General features: G+C 35.4%; 1 protein-coding gene across 1 annotated transcript in view; it reads left to right on the plus strand.

The window, feature by feature from the left end:
• Positions 1–13,897, plus strand: part of LOC143900198 (neuronal calcium sensor 2) — a 145,878-nt gene that overhangs the window by 28,878 nt on the left and 103,103 nt on the right. The window contains exon 2 of the mRNA XM_077411263.1: positions 7,386–7,431. Coding sequence (XP_077267389.1) covers positions 7,386–7,431 — 46 coding nt within the window. The remainder of the gene's footprint in view (positions 1–7,385; positions 7,432–13,897) is intronic.

Genomic DNA, 13,897 nt, shown 5'->3' on the forward strand with positions numbered 1-13,897 from the left:
TTTTCTTCGTAAATCTCGGAACATGCGATGAGTATCTAAATTGCTGTAATAATGGTTCCTGTATTGGAATGAAGCTGATCTGATTATTACTAACATTTGAGGGATTGTCGCTGAGATATCTTGATGATCGCTCTTGATCCAAATAGTAATATTAGAACATCCATTTTGACGGTACCTCGTGCAAGGATAGGATAGTTTTATATTACTAATATGTATTAGGAATATATAAACAGTATAGGTACAATTTACAAATTACGGTTGTTGCATTGTGAGATATAGGCTGATGGCAGCTAGAGAACGAAACGTATAGAACGAAACGTAAATTTCTCTGAACTTTTATATGCAACTACATTTATTATATTGCAAATTTATTCGCGGAGTTGCAAATATGCCCAAGCAGTTGCCCAGCATTACGAGCATATACGTTAACATCACATTTGCATTGCTTTTTTTCACATTTTATCTACCGCTATATTTTTTTTTATATTTTTCAACGAAATAACAACCAGGCAGTAGTGCGTTAACAGAGTAGGTTTAAATATAGTAGCAGACACGGTAAAATCTTGAATTAAAACACACAAATAAACCGCATGAATCCGAAAATGTAAGAAAAGATTGTCAAATTGTGGAAAGTGATTATTTTTGCGGGAAAGTGATTATGATTAAGTAGTTAAAGCAGTTATTTATGAAATAGTTATTTTTATGAGAAATTATCTCTACGCGGAAGCTAACGGAATTTCTTGTCATTTCTCCCGACCCACAGTTGCGAATCTACTATAGACCGAACTCAAAGCCGGGATATAGCCTAGATTTAAGTCAGAATCTAATCCGGAACTATGGAGATCCATGCTAACTTGTCTTCAAGGTGTTACGACGGGGACACTGCATTGTCATGTAACTATACTTGTCTTCTATACACGTGGCAATTGTGCTGCATTTCTGCGCGATTACTGTAAACCACTTGAGAAAAGACAAGTTATATAGTTAATTCAAATAATTCAATTTCTCGACACTCTGCATAAAATTTCTGATATTATGAAAAGCAAGGTAAAGAAATCAGAATAAAATCAAGTGGGTCAAATAGATTTATTATGATAAAAACGGTATTTCTTCATGCTCTCGAAAACAAAGTACTTAACTAAACATTTCAATATCTTGTTAAGTATTATAGGTAATATAAGTGGTAAGCTACTTCATCGAGTACGAGTTCCTGTCCGAAATTATTTCCAAGACTTGAACTGTTATCAGTAGAACTCAAACTTTCAAGAAATAAGTATTTCTCGCTTGAGGAGAGCGTAATCGTCATAATTTAACTTTTCCGCCGTGATTTCAGTAGCAAAATTATATTTCAGCGGAGTTATTAATTCGATAAGACGATGTAACTTATTTTCTTATCGCAATTCAAATACAGTTCAGAATGACGTAGAAGATTTTAAAATCAAAAGAGATCAAAAAAAGATTTTTACTCAATGCATGCATTATATTTTAAAATTCTACATCGTATAGTTTTGCAATTTAAAAGTTATTCAAGCGCGCGCTTCTAAAATTCAAAAAACAAAACATTATGAAAACTCTCGCTTGCGTCACTTCGTGCATACACCGTGCATTCAATGGACCTCACTTTGAAGCTATGAAATTTTGTCCGCGCGATTAAAAGCGCGACCAAACTTTAGATAATACTGACTCACTAATAATTCAAACTAGAATTCTCGCCGTTTGTTCGCTTCCTTGCCTTCCCCACAGATTAGGACGAGATATCGCGCGACGAGAAATTCAGCAATAATATTGGGACAGGCGAGATTCGAGTTCGAGCAAATTAATTCTACGTACCAAGTAATAACTTTGCAGTTGAATCGTTATTTAACATACGACAGAAATCGGGGATGGGCCGGCCGAAACCTGAAATAAATTACCTGTCGTTACTAATTAACCAATTAAGGGCGAGCGAAAAGACAGTTTGTCACTGGGCCGTGCCCATCCGTCTCGCTACGACATCGAAATCGAGTTTGAAGCTTAATTATAACGAAGCTAATTTGAAGTTGACCACCATTTGCGCAGCGAACCACGTTTCGTGGGCTCATGGATCCGCCATCTTCATAGTTTACCACATAATCTTCTCTTTTATATCGTGCAATTAATTTCTGAAAGCTTCATTTATCATTACCGAAATTTTTATCGGTTGTCGTACTTCCTAAATTTTAAAATGTATTGAAATAAATTGTCCGTAAAACGAAAAAGATATATATTCTTAAGTGTAAGTGCCATGCAAGTCTTGGATTAAAGTTTTTATGATCAGTGACATAAAATTCTGAACCTACGATGTCTTTACATTTGAAAAATTAATACTTATTTTATATTTCATTTCTACTAGAAAAACCGCCTGATGATATTTGAACTTTTGCTTAAATAAATTAAGCTGCGGCTATCTCCTAAATATTATGACTAATACTAATATTATTTAAATGCTGATTGCGTCCGAGCAATCTTAATAAGGAATAAAATAAAAGTTTTGCAGACAGAAGATCTGTTTCTCGAGTCAACAACGATATTTGCAATGAACTACGTCGTTGCCAGATGAAAATTATCAGTTTCTATCGGCGAGTTTCTATATACTGAATCTTGCTCTACTCGTCTAAGACAACGGCGGAAGTGTCGATAAAACCGCGGCGAATGTTCTCGCTCGAACTTTAATTATTCGCATAAAACTCGCCAGAGGAACGCTCGTTTCCGTTTTATGATTCTGACGATGGAAAAATGGCGAAGGAAGAATGAATTCAAGGCGCGGCCGCGACGGGAACTGTAACATTCTCTCTCTCTCTCTCTCTCTCTCTCTCTCTCTCTCTCTCTCTCTCTCTCTCTCTCTCTCTCTCTCGTTCTCTCTCTTTTTCTCTGAAAACGTATCGCGGGATGTATTTCGTAGTTGGCAGTAGGTACTTTTGTTGGACTTTCGTCAACATAAACTGTTGATAGTTTATAAACGAGTTGAATGGAGGAGAATGTAAAAAGATACGAATATCTGCCTATATCTGTCTTTTCTTTGAACTGTTATTTGCTTAAAATTGATCAAAGTTACGCGAATCATCTTCAGAAGTGGAACATGAGCAAATTAGAGGGAAAGGAAAAAATATAGAAGAAGAGATGATCGAGCTGATAAATTTAGAAATTTGTAAAACCGTAATTTGAATACGATTTTAAAGTTTGTACGAATCGAATTTTTTAAAACTTTGATATAAATTTGAAGACTTTAAATTGCCTATATATCATTATCATCATACTTATTATTAGTTTTATAATGACAATGAAACACGAATTAATATGAATAAAAGAGAATGGAAGAACTGAAATTAATGGTATTTTCTTTTCTTTTTTTTCTTTTTTAATTAACTGGTCTTTTGAAATCCTTGACAGATATTTATGTTAGTATTCGATTATCTGATGGAATTATATTACATTTATCTGACGTTGTTATTGTAACAAGCGATGCTTTTAGTAATTTAACCGCACACTTCGACAAGGATGTATGGAATGCGTCTTTAGTTGAATGTGCCTTGAGGCATAGATGTAAGTAACTGTTGGAGGAAGATGTCTCGTGAAGTAGAGCATTGAGAGACGAGTAGTAATCGACGACACACAAGTCAGCCAGTATGCACGCGCACAAAGGCTGCCTTCCTTCGGCCGCGCGCCGCGATGGGCGACGTTCCTCGCGCATTTCTCCGGAAGTTCCATTTGCCATACCGCGATTTATACGAGTCGCCGAGACTCGGACGAATGGAACGGTCGAGGAAAACGAGAGACCTGTTGGTCGGTTATCGTTAGATCATGCGAAATCTACTAATTTCCCGACTGCCGGACCTTTCGCTCTCAGAGTAGTTGCTCAAGTACGTTTTGCGGCTTGAAAATTATTGCATTTTGATGTACGGTATTCCTCGATTTTCTCTCCGAAAATGGTAAAATTAATTTATTTATTACGACATAAACTAATATGTTTTAAAAATTATTATTATTATGTTTCTTGTTTTTCCTATTTTGATTTTTGATAAGTATGATATTAGTCTGTCGCGTGACCTACTCGGGTCCTCAAAGCTAAAATAATTGTTTATAATAATAACGATAAGCAAGAAAAGTTGTAATATTTCTTGATTATATTAAATATCATATTCTATATCTTTGAATTAAAGAATATTTTTATTTTAACGGTTGAATTTTTTTCATAATCGTCAAATGTATGCAATATAAACGTTATTGGCAAACGTATCTGATGAGATATTAATTTTAATACTTTTTTTATTGTTTAATATCGTTAAAAAGAATTTTATGTAGCATTACCTCATTTAATAAATATTGCAAATCGATAAACGCACTTGTGTGTATATGACCATGCGACCATCAAGAATAAATATTGACCGAATGACATATTGCCTCTAGCTATTAACTTCTCGCTAATGCACCGCTGGTAATAATTATTGCTGCTCAGCCCTGTTATTGGCGGACGCTGGGCTGTGTCAGTGTTTGCCGTAAATGTATGGATAAAGTATGTATAATATTGATCTCCCCTTTCCCTCTGTCATTAAGGACCTGCAATATCCATTCTACATTATTTAAGCTTGAAAATTTTACGGAAAATTAAAGCGGAAAAAGTGTGAATATAAAAAATTATGAGAGAATAATTTAAAAACTTGCAGCTTACATTCAAGTTAATATTTTTCTTTAAAATATTATATTTCACATATTATTTCACATATACAATCACCAAACATGCATGGAATATACTCACGAATTGTGCGCTGCTATTCTACGCGAGGATAAAATTAACGGGGATGCTGCACACTTTAGGAATAAGTACTAACGCGGTCTGCTTTGTCGACGTATAAACCTGCCGCGCTCTATCTCTCGTGAAATATATAAACAACAGGCATTGAAGCACTTCAGTATTTTACATTGATTTATTCGTAACAATAACGATGATCAGCGAAATCACGTACTGCATTTGAGACATCTCTAAAATACTGCGGTATTCGATACCGAAATTTAGGAGAGAATTATTAAAGTTTTTCAGGCGTAATCGATTTCAAATTAAAAATACATTATATATTTTGTGTTTAGTTAGTACCAAGAGATATCAAGAAATGTTTTGGCATGTCGTTTTAAGTATATTTAACTTTTAGATTTTATTTCGAAGTATGGTATGAAGATTTGAATTAAACATATGCTTCCGAAAATTCTGCATAATATAATTGCTGTCGTATTGAGCCATCCTCGTTTAAAAATTGAAATGCTATATATTTATTTAGAAAAAAATATATTTTTATATAATTAATATTAATGTATTATAGAGAGAGCTTTTATAGAATTAGCTTTTTATGTAACGTGAAAAAGTTAAGATCTGTCAGATTATTAAATTGAACAAACATAAGTGTTGCTCATCTAATAATAAAACTCGATTCTCTTGCGGTAGGAATATAGAAATATTCGAGCATAAATGTATCTGTCCTCTCGTCTCGACGTTTCGCGTGCTCTCTTGCATGCTGGAGGAAAGTATAATGAATTTGCCGTACCGGCTTGTAAAACTGCGGACCATGTGAAATGGTTTTTCCTCAGTTTTTAAATAACTGGAAAACATGAGTGCCCCATGGAAGAAAGCGGATATAATATGGATGAGATTTTAAGTGGATTTATCTGTTTATCGCTCGCGCTTTTGCCCATTCATCGTGCACACGTCATGGTAGTTTTTCCTGCAACGCACATACCTATATAAAGGATTCGTATTACATTTTAACGTGAACTTTCGCCATATGCATTAATCGATAATATGATTTCAAAGTATTACACGTTGACCTGAGATCAAGAGATCAAGAAATTTTGGCGTAAAATATGTTATTGATTAAATCGTGCTGCAGTAATGTATGAAATAAAATTTGTCATCTTTATGGAACATCTAAAAAGATATATGATGACTTTATAATTAAAATAGAATAAATCCTATAGTGTGTGTTGAAGATGGAAAAAATTCCAAGTTGAGACTTTATAAAACTTCTTTCTCTTTTTAATTTGTGGTAAATTTGTTTCAATAATCGAATCGAAAATATTTTTGCCGATATCAATGTTGTTAAATGGATGCGTATTAGTACATATGTCACCATGCACGCACGTCGCGTAGTAATTGTGATAGTGTTTTGATTTCATATATAAGGGCGATAAATATTAGGTAAATAACGAGCTTGACCGAGCCGCTGATAACCGCAAAACGCGCATAAATGTGAGATAATCTGAAACAATATGCGGTGGCCGCTTTTGGGAATACCGAAAACGATTGTGCATTTTCGAGATCCGCGATACAATGCAACGCCATGCTATACGGCGAGGATGGCCGTGTTGTAATCTTTGATTTATCTATTTAATTATTCGCATGATAGAGAGCACATTTCGCGTTGAATTTCAGGAGGTCCCTCGTCGCTCGTTAATTACACGGGGATATACCGGAAAATTTATACCTACATGATAGTTCGCTGTGTCGAATTTGACGAGAGCTTACTTTGGACGAAAATATATGACGGCAGACTACCACATTCAACTTTTGGATTAAATTCGACATTAAAATTTTATATAGATTGACGCATCTTTTTTTGGCTTTCGAAGTTAATATCGAGTTAGTATAGCGATGGATTTCTATAAAAGATAGAATAGGATCATCAGTGGCTATCTTTTTGCGAACGCATGCTACGTTAAATTTGCTTTGGTCATCAGGCAATGTTATACATATATATAATATAGTTTTCTTATATATATATATATATATATATATATATATATATATAGGAGCTTCGATGTGGTCACTTGCTCACTCGCTGATGAAATTTTCATTTAAATCATATTACCGTAAAAGGCAGACGGTGGCGAATAGATTTTATGACTAAATCTAATCTTACTGTCGCAAGCTGCGTCTTTGGCACTCTTTGGCTAGGCTGCATATATATTATACACATTCGTGATATTGAGAAAATTATATGAATCAAACATTTATTAATTTTTATACACGACAAGAAAGTTAAATTGGATTTTTTAACTATTCCAGAATTGGATAATTAAACAATATTGGAGATTTACTCAATTTTTTTTATTGAGAATTTTTTATTCCGAGATTATGCTATATATCAGTATAATTTTTATCGCACTCTTCTCTTGTAATTGTGATTTATGAAATATATTTATCTTCAGTATAGCAGGAAAAAGAACAAACATGCACAGAGAAGGAGAGAGCAAACAGCAAGTTATCATGTTTTTTCTTTCTGTCGTGAAATTGCAAGGCAGAGATTTCTTTCCCGCCACACATAACGACTCAATATTGCAACTTTTCCCTCATGAAAACTCTCACTTGTTTGTTTCAGGAGAGTGGTGTGGTGTCGGCCACGGCGCTGCGAGATGTCAAGAAAGGTATAAGACTTGAATTGAATTTTTCGAAACGTACGTTGATTGCGCGCACCGCCGCGGCGACGTTGAATGAAATTTTCAGAAATCTATTTCCGCAATAGTCGCCGTGTCGGCGTGTTACAACTTTTGCAACGCGTTCGCGCGACCGACAGTTTTTGACCTCACGTTATACATAGCATCACATTTTGACGAGCATTTTGAAATGTCGTTTCGTCACCAGTCGCTGCGACGTGTTCCGTGCTCCAATTTCTAAAACAATCGCTTTAGTAGCACGCACGTCATAACTTGCCCACGTTCGGACATTGTCGCGGGAGACGCGGGATATTGATTTCTCGGTCCTCTCGAATGAGGCGTGTCTGTACCCTTTACGGAATGACCATTTCAATTACTTTCGGTTTTACCCTGAGATTATCCTGTATTATATTCCAAAGCGCGAGATTATCATAAACGATTCCCGATTCAGATAGATGATATACATATAGTATTGCTTTTGTGTAGTCCGACGATCGGATCGGTCGACGTATCAGCGAGGGAATGCTTGCGTTTATAGATTTAACGTTATATGATATTGAAGTAATGCGCATAGTTGTGCTGAGCTTCCTCGTATTATTCAAACTTCATTTGCCCTTTCGGTCGCTCTGTTAAATCGGGCTGTTCTACAGAGGTCGGAATTTTATATATCTATTCTATATTTCTTTCTTTCTTTTTTTAAAAACGTCAAAGAGATAACATGGTTCTATTGAATCAATGGCTTTAAGCTTTGGCGGCGCACGATATATTATACACGACAGTTACTATACAAAGCCATCTCTTTCATCTCGTTTTTTATTCATGTTTGTCTGATGATTTTATTTTATCACTATATTCTGCCGCAATATTCATTGGTCACTAATAATGTTAGAGAAATTCAATTTCCTTATTTAATTTATCTGGCGCTATAAAAAATTTCTTAATCAGCAATGTCTTTAAAGTTTGAAATATGTACACTTAATAAGTATTAATATATAAATACATATACATCTTGTACAATACATAAACACATATACATATATACATGTAAAACACGGTAAATAACAATTTAATTTAATTGACGAGTCTAAATAAAATAATAAGGCAAAAAAACCGAAAGTTAATCTTATACATATTTAAAACTTTAATTTTTTTTAACATTAGTACTTCGAGTTTTCTCTTTTATTTTCCATAATTCTGATTTTAATAATTCCTCAAAAACTTACTGCAAAAGAAGCAACTTACTTTTTTCTAATGCTTGCAATTTTCTTAAGGATTCTATTTAAAATATTTAAGATTAAGAAATTTAAAAAGAACCTTAACTTTTTTTGACACACAAATAGATAAATATTTGATGCACGAAAATCATACTACTGTTGGTATTAACGAGTATTTTAAATTAAAGATTATTGTATTTTCTATCGATGTATTACCTCTGTATTTGTAGTTTCTAATAAATTGTTAATTTTCTAAATTAGGTTCGCTAAATTCTATCCGAATGAATCTATATAAAGGATAAAGAATTTTACTTTATATACCCCAAGGGGCCTTAGGGCGTTTTGAAGGGACGTACCCAACCCTAACCTCCAATTCATTCACTACCTTAACTGTTTCCTGCTTTGGACCAACGGTTTAACGTCTCTTCCAAAAGACGGAGCCCACAGTTTTCTCCGCATCTTGCACGGAGGGGCGCGGTTTTTCGGAAAAAAACTTTTCCATGTTACATGGCTCTAGTGGACTCGAACCTGGTTCCTCAGATTACGAGTCTGGCGCTCTACCACTAGACCACACCGCCGCCCTGAATGAATCTATATAATTCATCAATTAATAACGATATATAGCAATTATAGTTATGTACCGATAAAAATCTAAATGCATGGTTGTTAAACATCTGATCTTTCATCTCGTATATGTATCGTATATGTACTCTCGAAATTAGAATGATAGCGAAAACCTCAAATTCAAATATACAATTGCATACAGTGTTAAGTTTGGGATATACGGTCTGTAGGTCTGCAGTAGGCATTTCAATTTTACTTTGAGTAGAGCTGCCGACGCTTTAATCGAACCACCGGTAGAATTCAGGAGAAGTTTACGGACGAGTCGATGAATTTCGCACTACAGGCGATTTCGCGATGCGAGCTATAGCTTCTCTTTCTCTATACAGCTGTGCAGTCGATGTTTACCAAGTTCTTCGCTAAGCAGAAATAATCGGACCCGCCGGCTCTCTCTCTCTCTCTCTCTCTCTCTCTCTCTCTCTCTCTCTCTCTCTCTCTCCTTCCTCTTTCTCTCTCTCCCGATCAATACGCGTTTATCAGCGTTCTTAAGCTGTATAGCGTACGAATCCTTTTTGAAAAGATAAAGCACAGAATATAAATATTTGACAGCGCGGAATGGCGCGGTATAAACACGTTTCGCATATTTCCCCTCCGGCGGCGAGGATCCGCATTTTAATGCCATCGCTCGCGAATTTATTCGCGGGTAACGGCGTTTACGCGCAGATATATAAATAACGCGAAAACTATCTCGCGCGATAATAAACCTTTGCGCAGTGCGATATTTCGCTCAACGAAACGCATGGCATCAAACCGACACGATGCGACTGCACTTTTCCTCGTTTCCTCGTTTTTCTCTGCGTGTTTTCGTCAGCAGCCGGAACGTAAATCAGCCGGTACCGTTGGATAGAGAATACTTTTTGGACTCTTTTGGCAAATTTTTCTTATTTTCTTTTAGCGGAAATAACAATAACTTGATATGTATCTCTCTCGACGTAAATTTCCCTCTCGTTCATTGTTCGTAATGTTTTATGTTTGCAATAATTTTAACGAGATGAATTTATCAGTATTTACATATATATGTATGTACAGATATAGAATTTCTGAAGATAAGGTACACATAGTTATTTTGAAAATTATTTTATTTGATATAAAATAAAACATTTGTGTGGAAATTTTATGAAAATTTATAAAAGATTGTATACGTGCTATAAACGAGTGAGGTTGACGATCTCCGACTCCGACGCAATCGCACGTTAAGGTCTATCTACATAAGACGCAGAACGCGAGTCGCAAGCACACATCAGTCTACATGTCAACCCAACCTCTTTGTTAAATTGACATGTAGACTGTGCGTGTGTCTTGCGACTTGCGTTCTGCGTCTTATGTAGATAGGCCTTTATACACGCATGTCGCAGCGCATATGCCTTGTCGCGCGTGTGAAGTTTACGTCGCGTCAGTGCAGTACGGCGAAATTGCGATGTGCGATGTTATAAAAATATATATACTTTCGACACAGCCGACGTATCGAGGAGTTGCAAAAACTCGTAGAGTCAGGCCGCGGAAGTGATCGCCCCGTCGCTGAGCGACGTTTTTATTACGCCGGCCGCGCCGTGACGCATCTCTGCGTCTTGCGGGTATTTTCCGTTCTCAGCCGGCGTGTCCGCCTTCGTTTTACCCTTTTTACGTCAACACGTTCCACACCATTGGAGTATAAACGTAATAGGAGAGAGATAAAAGAGTGGGAAACTCATGCCGGCGGAACGTGCGATGTACTTCCATGAACCCCTTGACCCCTTGTCAATTTGCATGTATATGTATAATCCGAGGCGCGCGCGTTCGCGTAAAAAATCGGTTTCAATTATCCTCTATCAAAAACAGTCGTATCTGTTTCGATATCAGTAAATTGTAATTTTAATATTTTTTGCCATTAATTTTTGTTTCGCATTTGCAATCGACGAAATGAATGACATATATAAAAGTTCTGCTGAAAAAGAGTGATGGCATTTAATGACCAGCTAAGGATTGACAGATTAGTTCATTTCGGCCGATGATTGCGAGAGAATCGTAGGAATTCGTCAATCTTTGACATGCTTACTTTTTGAAATTAATTTAATTTAAAAAAGTAGGTACTCATGTGTTCATTCCAATTAGACCACAATTTTTATTGTGCACGTATATATAAGTACGCATTCTATCCTCTTTAAATTTGAAAACTATTCTATCTTTTGAATAGAACATGCAGTCAATATGTTGACTGTTCAGCGAATAGGCGATGATATCGAACGTTCAATTGTCCGAGTGAAACTTGTGAATATATTTCGTCACATTTTCTAATATTTAGATTGTAAAATAAAATTAGATGCAAATGTATATAATTTATTTTTTAATTTTTTCTTTCTCTTTTTTAAGATTTATTATACATTTTTTTATTATTTTAAGCATATAATATATTTTCCTTTTGAATCTTTAAATTTTAGACAGAAACTTTGTATTTATATAAAGATTTAATATAAAATTGATTTGATCTTTTTTTTACTTAAATTAATTAAACTCAATTAATAAAATATACATTTGTAATGAAACTATAAGATATACATATATTAATATTCGAAAAATTCTGTATATTATGTACAGAATATATAATAGAATTACTGATGTGATTTTTACAACTATTATAATTATTTGTGTGCATATATTGCTACTTTTTTACGTTACATTACTGTAATAAATTTTCTATAGGTCTGTCACAAAGTATTACAAAAGTTTACGTAAGTTATTACGTCTTCGCATTACAGTAAATTCAAATAATTTTGAAAATTATTACTATATTATATATATTATATTAAAAAAAACATGTTGCAAAAATATTCTGAGTACTTTGGAAATAAGTATTAAACTGTTTTAAATCATCAGCTGCAAAAATCAGATACGCGATGAAATAACTAGGCTGTGTCATACCGCAAATGCAGATTGCCTTTCCCGAATATAGAAACAGGGCGGTCCAGGGATTACTTGGTGTAGAAACCAAATATTTTTCCACAAAGAATGGACTCACTTTAACTCGTCCATTTACATTATCGAAAATGCCATCGTAACACTTACCCCGATTGCGTCGCGACGACTTAAAATCCTATCGAAATTTAAATTTAAAATCTCAAAGTCGGCCAGTTGAATTTCAAATTCAGGTGGTGCTTTAAGTATAGGACCTCTCCTCGAATGTTGATGCTGAGACGTATTAGAAGCAAAACATCTCGGTAAAAAGGCAACGATTCGAATAAATGATTACATGCTTATATAGTTTACATCATGGAAAGTTACAACCTATACTTTTTTTTAATAAGTTTATAAGTGATGTAAGTTTGCGATGTCAATAGCATAAATAATATAACAACGCTTGATAAAATTCAATTGTTTTATCACGTAAAATAAATAATCTCTGCGTGTTCAAGTAAACTCTAGTTTCGATAAATAAACCTTGCCGCAGATAAAAATCCTCGCTTTTATTTTTTATTGAGCACGCCTCGACGCTAGGAGGCAAAATACTCTGGCGAGAAAGAAATCTCGGATGGTTTCGTAATGAGAAGTATACGGGGAACTAATCTACCGCGTGAATGGATGCTTTTCATCATCATCAGGCTTCTGACGGCTGTCACGCGCGAGACGAGACGTTTATCGCGGTGTGTGACTCCGTGATTGGCGGCACCCTTGCGAAATAAATTCGCCACAGGCTCCGCGGTCGATTTGATCGCGTCTTACCCCGAGGGCCGGTGCGTGGACTCGTTCTCCTCCACATTCCGGGAAAACGATTGTTGTCGAGGGTGCGCTCTCGGGGCAAACCCCGTGGGGTCGGGCATATCGTTAGTATAATATATATATATGTACCGCTGTATATATGTATATGTATTTGTATAATACGCACAATCTTTCTACTTCATCCTCCCCTTTACATCTTTTCTTTATATCCTTCCAACCCTCTCTCTTGATCCTTCTCCTGAGGCCCAACGCTCATCCTGCGAGCCATCTACGAGCAGGGGTAGAGAGGTCTCCAGGTGGGCGGAGATCGATAGCACTACGACCCAGCTTTACCCAAGCAGGCCGGGGAACCCGCCGCTACTAGTTTCCGCGATGTGTGTATCTGTATACTGCAATGGTTGCCCCGCCATTACGCACGTTCCTATTAACCTTTGAATTATCAACCGGTGTTTACGCACGTACTTTCAGGCACGAGTTGCGAGGCTTTGATTTTTCTCTTGCAAAATTGATTTTATTATGGGATAGAAAATCGATTCGCGGGTTAAAAATAGTATAGGAGGTCAGCTACAGTACATTGGTTATTTGAAAAGCATATTTCTGCGAATCTTCTTAATAATTTATACTTTATAGAAACAACTTGAAATAGGAAGATTGAAACATTTTTATATTATTCATGAAAAAGTTCTTTTATTATTAAAGTATAACGTTCATACGTTTTGACACGATTTTTGCCGTTTTGTTTTACTTTCTCTTCACGGAGAAAATTTTATATTAAATTTTTACTATGCTGCCGCACCAACTGCGGACCATCAAGACGCTCAAGTTTAAATGCTATAGTCTTATAGTAAAATTACTATGTCCATAGCATTTAGTGCTACGATCATAGCATTCAATGCTAATATATATAGCATTAAATGCTATGATTCGTA

The sequence above is a fragment of the Temnothorax americanus genome, unplaced genomic scaffold, assembly GCF_048541705.1.
Source record: "Temnothorax americanus isolate GAGA-0224 unplaced genomic scaffold, ASM4854170v1 Scaffold3, whole genome shotgun sequence".
In the NCBI taxonomy this organism is placed as follows: Eukaryota; Metazoa; Arthropoda; class Insecta; order Hymenoptera; family Formicidae; genus Temnothorax; species Temnothorax americanus.